Source organism: Tiliqua scincoides, chromosome 6 (assembly GCF_035046505.1).
Source record: "Tiliqua scincoides isolate rTilSci1 chromosome 6, rTilSci1.hap2, whole genome shotgun sequence".
Taxonomy (NCBI): domain Eukaryota; kingdom Metazoa; phylum Chordata; class Lepidosauria; order Squamata; family Scincidae; genus Tiliqua; species Tiliqua scincoides.
In genome coordinates, this window is record NC_089826.1 from 30,383,705 (window position 1) to 30,392,692 (window position 8,988).

General features: G+C 45.6%; 1 protein-coding gene across 1 annotated transcript; it reads right to left on the reverse strand.

The window, feature by feature from the left end:
* Window positions 1–8,049: 8,049 nt before the first annotated feature.
* Window positions 8,050–8,235, reverse strand: SMIM43 (small integral membrane protein 43). The gene has a single exon (XM_066632048.1). The coding sequence runs from the start codon at window positions 8,233–8,235 to the stop codon at window positions 8,050–8,052; it is 186 nt and encodes a 61-aa protein (XP_066488145.1).
* Between the last annotated feature and the right edge of the window lie 753 nt (window positions 8,236–8,988).

Sequence of the window (8,988 nt, forward strand, 5' to 3'; positions counted from 1 at the left end):
CAGAGTGGATGCATCATTGATTGATGTCCTGGTTTAAAGGATCTTTTGGAATAAAGATTAAATAAGAATTTCCGTTCTCTTCAACATCAGTGGTGAAGGTCAGTGCTCTTTAATCCAGTCCAAATTTTATTATTTCAGTTCAGTGTTTCCAGAAAAAACAGATACATAACTCACAAGAGAGCACACATTTCATTTGCAAAACAAAGAAACAAACAGATTGTGGAGGGAGGGCGGGCAGGCTGTGTGAATGAAAATAAAGTTAAACTGGTTATTGATGTATGGATTTTCATTCTTGTTTATGTTGTGATCTGCCTGAAATTCAGACATTGTTATGGACACCTTTCCAAGAAGAAAAGCTATTTGTGGGTTGACCAGGTTCCTGGCAATTGGAGAAAACATACTTTGAAAAAGAACGTGACAAGCATTTTAAAACACCGGTTATAGTTTTTCAACTAAGAGCACATTCAGCTTTGCTATGATGCACGGTCTTCATTTGTTGATCTGCTACTTGTCCAATCTCCAGGAACAGCTGCCTTTTCAACCAGATTGTCTTTTTCTGAAGAGCATAGTCTCATTTTTTCCAAGGACAAGTGACATGACATTCTGTACTGATGCCCAGTGGGATAGGAGGCCCATCTGGAAAGAAAAGATAATCTCACCTGAGCAATTCATCAATACTATGTCTTGTGCAATTAGCAGATAGCTGAAACTAAAAGAACACACAGTGGAATGTTTAATCTGCAAACTTCAGGCTAGATTTCTAGAAGAAGAGACAAAGGCAAAGACAAGTGGCGCACTGAGTGAACATATTCGTACTCTTTTCTCTTTCTCCCCCACCCTATAGTCAGAACTGACAATAGGATTTGGCAGCCTAGAATCTATTTAAGCCACTGTAAGGAGCAACTAATATGTCCAGAAGACCTGGGTTCAACTTCTACCTCATTGTACAGTTTGGGGATAGCCAACATTAGCTGCTATCAACAACCGTAAAATGGTGTTATGAGGGTAAATTCAATTTTACAAATAGGACTGAACGCAGTGGAGCTTACTTCTGAGTAGGCATGCACTGTAAATGTGCTATGCAAAATATGTAGAGTGGTAGTCCTAGATCTATGGTTGATACTAAGCAAGCAAAATTCCAAGATCAAAGGCTGCCACCTTTCAGGTAGCCCAATCCTAAACTGTGTTAGCACAGCTGGGCCACTCAGGAGCAGACTGGAGATCTCCTCAGGGTAAAAGAACATTCTTAGAAATGGGTTGTGTCAGAATGCCAGATGCAAGGGAGGGCACCAGGATGAGGTCTCTTGTTATCTGGTGTGCTCCCTGGGGCATTTGGTGGGCCGCTGTGAGATACAGGAAGCTGGACTAGATGGGCCTATGGCCTGATCCAGTGGGGCTGTTCTTATATTCTTATGTTGCCCTTATGCTAAGTAATACCTTAGCCTGCCCAATGGGGCCACTTGGATCTGCACCAGCTATTTAGCTGGCACATGTCCAAGCAGTCCCATGTGGGGCATTCTGGCTTGGGAGGGTGATAGGATACAGCAGAAGCCTGTTCCGCCAATCTTGCTCCTTCCCAAGCCTGTTCAACCCCCTGTTCTGCCCTCCCAGAAACTCCCTGTCCCCACCCTCCCATCAAAACTCTTATCTCTGCCAGTGGTTGATCCACAGGATGCCACGTTGGTGGGGAGGTGCAGGCCTCCCCACCAGCGCTGCTTACCCTCCAGGTGCTGCAAACATGGTTTATGGCATGTTTGTGACACTCTTGGTGGCCACAGCACCAACGAAGTAGGTTTGGATTGCACTGTTAGTATGTTATCTTCTGCTTGGTTTATTATTCTCAGACAATTTATTCTGCTCAGTTTATTAGTCTCAGGATGCTTTCCAAAAACTGTGCAAAATTTAAATGCATGCATTCTGAAGGAAAACAAGTTGTGTTTTGCTTCAGTGGCAATTCTAAGTATGGTTGTTGTTCCACTAAAGCCATTGGCATCAATTTAAGGCAGTGGTTCTCAAACTGGTGGATCACAACTCACCAGAGGAAGCAGAAGAGGGCCATTCCCCCTTAAGGGAAGTGGCCCAGAAATGGATGCCCCGATGGCGCCGCAGCTATTGCACCACTGCCAGTAGCAAGGAGTCTTATAACTTACCTGGAGGGTTCTCACTGACCTTTGGGAGGATCCAGGAGGCTCAGAGCCCCCTCCACGGACCTCCTCACTCCTCCAAATAGCTATCAAAATAGCTCCAATCAGTGATCGGAGTCCCCTTCTGGTTTTCACATGAAAATCTGTGATCAGAACTATTTCCAGAAGTAGGTAGGCCCACAGATGGGGCTGCGAGCCTCTTGGACCTTCCTGGAGGCCAGCACAACCTTCCAGGTAAGTTTACAAAACTTCCTGCTCCCAGCGGTGCTGCGATCATTGTGGCGTGATCAGAGCCTCCCCCAGGTACACCCCAGCCAATTCTTACCATGGTCCCAAAGCAGGAATAGGACTTTGAGAACTCCTGCTTTAAAGTAAATGTAGACAGGGTTGCGACTGTAAAAGTTCCTTGCCCTTTCCATACCTTTTGCTTTAAAGCTGAATATTCAAAATATTGGCCATTTCCTTCCTAATCTAAGCAGACTGATATTTCTGTATAGATATGGCCTGTGTAGATATGGCCACAACCCCTCTGTAGTAATCTAGAAAAACTGGTGAGCTACAGAATGCAGAATGCAGAATCCAGTTCAAAGTTGGCACTGAGCTAGCCCTAAGGCACGTTGCAACATTTCACAAGCAAGCAGCACTGGAGGAGTGGCCCATGCTGCCTCATCAGCGCTGCTTTCGTAGCTCCTGGCCACTGGCGCAAGCAGGAAAGGCGCAGTGTGGTACAGGGGCATGGGGATATAAAGACTGATTGATTTTAATATTTTTTCTGAGTCCAATCCTATCCAACTTTCCAGCTCCCATGCAGCCACAAAGCAGCCTTGAGGTACCTTTAGGAGGCTTCCATGACTCCCCCCCCCAATGCTGTTGGCACAGCTGCATCGGCATTGGAAAGCTGGATAGGCTTGGACTCTGAGTCACTTTAAAAGTCCTGCTGGGACCATAAGGAAGGAGATATACTGAAATAAATTCATTAAATTAAATATGCTCACCCATTTCATTTTGAAAGGATGGGAATTAGATCAGATAACTAGTGGAGTTCCCAACAAACACACTTTTAAAAATAATTCTGCTCCTGTAGAAAAGATCAGTGTGTTCTCTTTAGTTGTCAGCGAACCAAGCAATGCTATCCTCTTTTGCGCCTTTCCTCTGTGCTTTGTCAATATTATTTTAGCAATTAGCTGTTCATAATGATGCATAGCATCATTTGCTCTGCTAGAGCTGAAGTGAATTGACTTCAACTTCCATCTTCCATTAACCAGCACATTAATTTCTATTCTACATTTTAAGATCTAACTGGTCACTAGTCCTCATTACCGACTTTGTTCCCTTGACATTTCTAGGCATTTACTTTTCATATTTATATGGTGTTCTTCCTCCAAAGAGCTCAGGGTGGTATACATGACTCCTTCCTCTCCTTTTAGCTTTACAACTATCTTTTGGGGTAAATTAGGCTGAGAGGTGGTGACCTCTTGGTAAGCTTTCTGTCCAAGTGGGGACTTGAACTTGGGTCTTCCTGTCCAGGTCCAACACTAACCTCCATGTCACACAAGGACTACAATCCTATCCACACTTTCCAGGGAGTAAGCTACAACAGGAATACAATGAGAGCCAGGCTGGTGTAGTGGTTCTGGAGTTGGACTTAGACCTGGAAGATCCAGGTTCAGAACCCTGCTCCTGGGATGACTTTGGTCCTGTCACTATCTCTCAGTCTCACCTACTTCACAAGGTTGTTGTGAGGACAAAAGGAGAGAAGGAACTATGTATACCACCCTAAGCTTCATGGAGTATAAAAATTTGAAAAGCAAATGTAAATTTACTTCTGAGTAGACATGCCACTTCAGTTGGTCTCATAGATGGGCCAGCCCTGTACCAGGGGAAAAGACAGAGGTTTTTGTCACATACCATTGTGTACTTCCTGGCAGGTGCAGATCCCCAACAGGGTTTGAGTCTTAAATGGTGATGGACACTTACTTATCTTGCTTTCAAAAGATATTAGGCAAATTTACAGAGAGCTGGTTTATCAATGACAGTCTGCCCGATCCATGGGAACTGAATGAAACTTCCGTGTTTTGTGGTGGTATCCCTCCAAGTAGCCATCAAACAACAAGTGATGGCCATCCTCATCATGGTCCACTGGTGGAATTCCAGAGGCATCTCACAAGCCACTGCTGGAAGCAGAATAAAAAAGGAGAAGGAGCCCACTGGATACTGAATTTCTGCCAGGCCTGTATATTGGGTTTGCAGAGTATGAGTTATAGTTCTGCAGGGTGAAATGGACTTCACGTACAAGGCTTCTCTCAAATGTAAATACATCACTTGCATCTCTCTAAGATTGCCTCAGGTCTGAGATTCAAATATGGTCATCCATCATTTAATTTCTAAACCTCATTCAATGTGAAGAATGCTTTACAATGTTTGCAGGAACAGACTTTGTGGCAGGGAGGTTCCTATTTGACAGAACTGACAAGCAGTGACTTGTTCCAAGACCACCCAGTATTTTTGTTGCTGAAGTGGTATTTAAAATCAGGTATCCCACATCCAAATCTACCTACTGAGAGCAAATCTTGTTTATAAACAGTTTACACAAAGTTAGATGCTGACAAATATTTTTTGAGGAGATTACCGAATTCATACACCTTAGGACACTGTTTCTCAAACTGTGGGACCCACTAGGTGGGTTGCGAGCCAATTTCAGGTGAGTCCCCATTCATTTCAATCTTTCATTTTTGGTATATTAGACTTGATGCCAACGTGGTATGTGACTGCATTTGGGGAGATCTGTACTTTTAACAGGCTACAATGTATATGCTTTTAACAATGATAGTCAATGGGCTTGCTCCTGGGTAAGTGTGGGTAGGATTACAGCCTAGGATTGTTAAAAAAAATTTCCTGCTTGATGGTGTCACTTCCAACCATGACATCACTTCCAGGTTAATGACAACACTTCTGGTGGGTCCCAACAGACTGTCATTCTAAAAAGTGGGCTAATTGGGTAAGAGGCACTTTTTCACGTGGGTGCTCCTTTTTTAGCAGGGGGAGAGTAACTGGCCCATCTTACCCCAGCAGTGTCTGTTCTGGTGGCTGTCCGCTGGTATTCTTTTGCATCTTTTTAGATTGTGAGCCCTTTTGGGACAGGGAGCCATTTAGTTATTTGATTTTTCTCTGTAAACCGCTTTGTGAACTTTTAGTTGAAAAGCGGTATATAAATACTATTAATAATAATAATAATAATAATAATAATAATAATAATAATAATAATAAACAGTTTGAGAACCACTGCTTTAGGACACTTCTGACAGTGCTTCCTAGGTATCATTTGCAGCTCCGTGGCTTGTAGACACCTACACCAGGTGCAAAACTATATGGCAAAAATTAGTTCCTAGAGCCTCTCTTGATCACGGATTGCTTGTCCCTAGTGGATTGCATCTGAAAATGATGATTGTCAGAACACAGCCACTGAACTCATTGTCAGAACTTGATTATAAGCTCCCTTCCCACAAGGAGATTAACAGTTTAGTCATCAGTCAAAGATTAAAAGTAGCCAGGAGTCATCTGCAGCTTGCAGATGAGACCACTTAACCATGCATGTAATTCTTCTTTCAAACAACCGTTAGCCTCCGACCTATTCCGTCTGCTCCTCTCCAAACTGCAGGCAGACACAAGTATTCCCGAAACAACCTTGAAAATGATCTTTATTCAAATCCACAGTCATTGTCATTCCAAGCTTCATTACAATGGCAACCAGCAGAAAGCACCTAGCAGTATGGGCCAGAGAAACCAGGATCCTGGAAAATCCTGAAAAGTATTTTGATACACTGTCTGCAATAACATAAATGTTGCTTTAATCCAGCATTCTGCTTTCAACAGCAGCAGGGCTTGATGTGATAGCTAGGGTTGCCAGATACAAAAGGGGACAGAGTGCCTTACCTTTAACCATTGTATAGAACAGGAAACTTTGGCAGGTGCAGCTCAACACAGAAGGATTTAAAAAGCTGCACCTGCCAAAAGTTCCTCTTCTACACTATTGTTCAATGGATAGGCACTCTGTCCCCCTTTGTATCTGTCCCAGAACCAGGGGACATCTGCTAAAATTGAGTGTTGGGAGAGTTAGAACAGAACAAAGAAAATATTTCTTTACTCAACGTTTGGTTGGTCTGTGGAACTCCTTGCCACAGGATGTGGTGATGGCACCTGGCCTGGATGCCTTTAAAAGGGGATTGGACAAGTTTCTGGAGGAAAAATCCATTACGGGTTACAAGCCATGATGTGCATGTACAACCTCCTGATTTTAGAAATGGGCTATGTCAGAATGCCAGATGCAAGGGAGGGCACCAGGATGAGGTCTCTTGTTATCTGGTGTGCTCCCTGGGGCATTTGGTGGGCCGCTGTGAGATACAGGAAGCTGGACTAGATGGGCCTATGGCCTGATCCAGTGGGACTGTTCTTAAGTTCTTATGTATCTGGTAACCCTGGTGATAGCTAAAAATTACTAGAAGCTGCCCAACATGGCTCAGTTTGAGCCAGACCCCATCAGGGCTTAACTTAAGTTTATATGGGCTTATTCCCTTAAGCATCTGCAGAATACCTTTTTCCATCAGCACATATCTGACACTAGTGAGAATCTTAGTTAATTAGTAAGACAAGGGGAGATGATGTCCAGACAACCTTGTCCCTGTCGGGCCACAGAACATTTGTCAAGCATCCCACTGTGTCTGTGCTTCAAATGGAGGGGCAGCTTGGTTCACATTAAGCCATGGCAATTAGCTCTTGGAAAGTTTATGTACTTCCAACTTCTCTGACACTAAAAGAAATGCAGTGGGGGTTTTCCATAGTTGATAGAAACTCTCCTGGAGTGAGGGGGGAGGAATTATTCCATGGTTCAGAAGCATTCTTATTGGCTTCTGCTTGCCTTCTCTAGTTAGTCAGTAGAGGTCTCTGGGAAACCACAACCAGGAGTGGGCAACCAACAGTCCTCCCCTGCAACTGGTATTCTGGAGCTCCCCAGAAAATGGATTTGGCAGACAGAAGACACCGGTACGCACAGGCTGACCAGACATCCTCTTTTTCCAGGACATGTCCTCTTTTTTAGCCTCTTATCCTGGAAAAGAACTTAAAAGTCCTCCTTTTAAGTATGAGTGGACCCCTGTAGGCAGCGCATAGCCTTCTTGTAATTAATAAATTATATGTAATAAATTATATGAAAGATAATTTATAATTAATAAATAAATTATATGAAAGAGTTTTCAATTTAATATTAAGTAATCCAGTGTTTAAATTAACCACATGAAATCAATGTTTAGATTTTATTTTGCCATGCCCTACATTTTTCTTGGATGTCCTACATTTTGGGTTGCCTCGTTTCATCCTCTTTGGCGCTTATGACAGCTGGCCATCCTGGATATGCAGATAGCTACTACTAGCAGTTTTACTACTAGCAGTTATCAGTCTACTAGTTTTATTGTCAGTAAAACGATTTCCATGCATGCATTTTTTTAAAATGCACAACAACCCTGTAAGGTAGGACGTCACAGGTCACATTTTACCTTTGGGACTTTGGGAAGCTGAGTTCCTGTGTATGGTCGTGACCTCTGAGGATGCGCAGTGAAGGTCTAGCGGGGGGGGGGGTGACATGACCAAGGGCATGCATGGCAGAGGCTTCCCTAGATCAAAGTCCCCTGCTGGACCACACAGACCCCCCCCTCCCCGCATGCATCCCTGGTTCCGCTGGAAAGAAACCAAGCCCCCCCGACCCACCTGGGCGATCTTCTGCTTCATGCGCTTTCGAGGGTCCCCAAGGAGCCCGGCAGAGGCGAATCGGTGCAAGCGTTGGACCTCGGACGCCCCCTAGAGGCGGCCCGGGGCTGTGGCCCTTTCCTGCCCCCCCTCACGGGTGGGGGGCTCACAAGGCTTGCTCGCGGCAGAAGCCCCAGGGCTCCCGCAGCGAGTGGCGCCCGGGCTGGAGAGCCCCCGTGCTGGCCACGGAATTCTTCAGCTGCTTGATGACTCCGAAGAGGAGGAGGAAGAGCAGAAAGAGCAGGAGGAAGAAGAGCGCCAGGTAGAGGAGCAGGTTGAATTCCCACTCCATGCTGCCCCTGCTGCTGCTGGTCCCCACCCCCGGGCTGCCATGGGTCCCTTGCGGGGGCTTCACTCTCCGTCCCCTCCAGAATCAGCCTCCCCTGGCATCCCCTGGCTGGGCTTCTGGCAACATGCTCCTGCGTCCCGAGGCAAGCGCAGCTACCCCCCTGCCAGGGATCCCTCCTTCCCCTCCTTGCTCTGATCAGCCCCTGCAAGGGAAAGAGGCAGGGACTGGCGTCCACAGGCTCCCGGGATCCAACCCGTAGGAAAGCTTGGAGAAGCGAAGGTTTGGGGGGGGGGAGTGGAAAATCAGACCCAACAATAGACTCCAGCAGGTGCAGCCCTCGATTCGATCAGCCTAAAAAAGGGGGGGATGTAGAGGAGAGAGCTGCTGTTTCCTGAAACCCCATAGAACAAAGGGCTGCACCCCAGGAACTAATAGGGCTGGGGCAAAGCTGTGATTTCTGCCTGCAAATTAAGCCATTTCAATTACAGGGAGAAATGAAATCATTGGGCCTTTGTTGTCCCTCTGGAAAGGAAACAGCTTGCCAAGCGGTGGGGAAGCGTCTCTGCCCACTGGATTAACTCCTCGAAAACTCTCCTCCTACAGAGCAGAGCAACCTCTAGTCGCATCTTGTGGCACGACACGATGGAGGGAAGGATTCGCCGACACTGACAGTGCAACCTCTGAATGACACCACAGGGATCTGTGACTCTTTTGCATGCTTTCATCCCTGTTCAGTGCATGCAAGCAGGGTGCCAA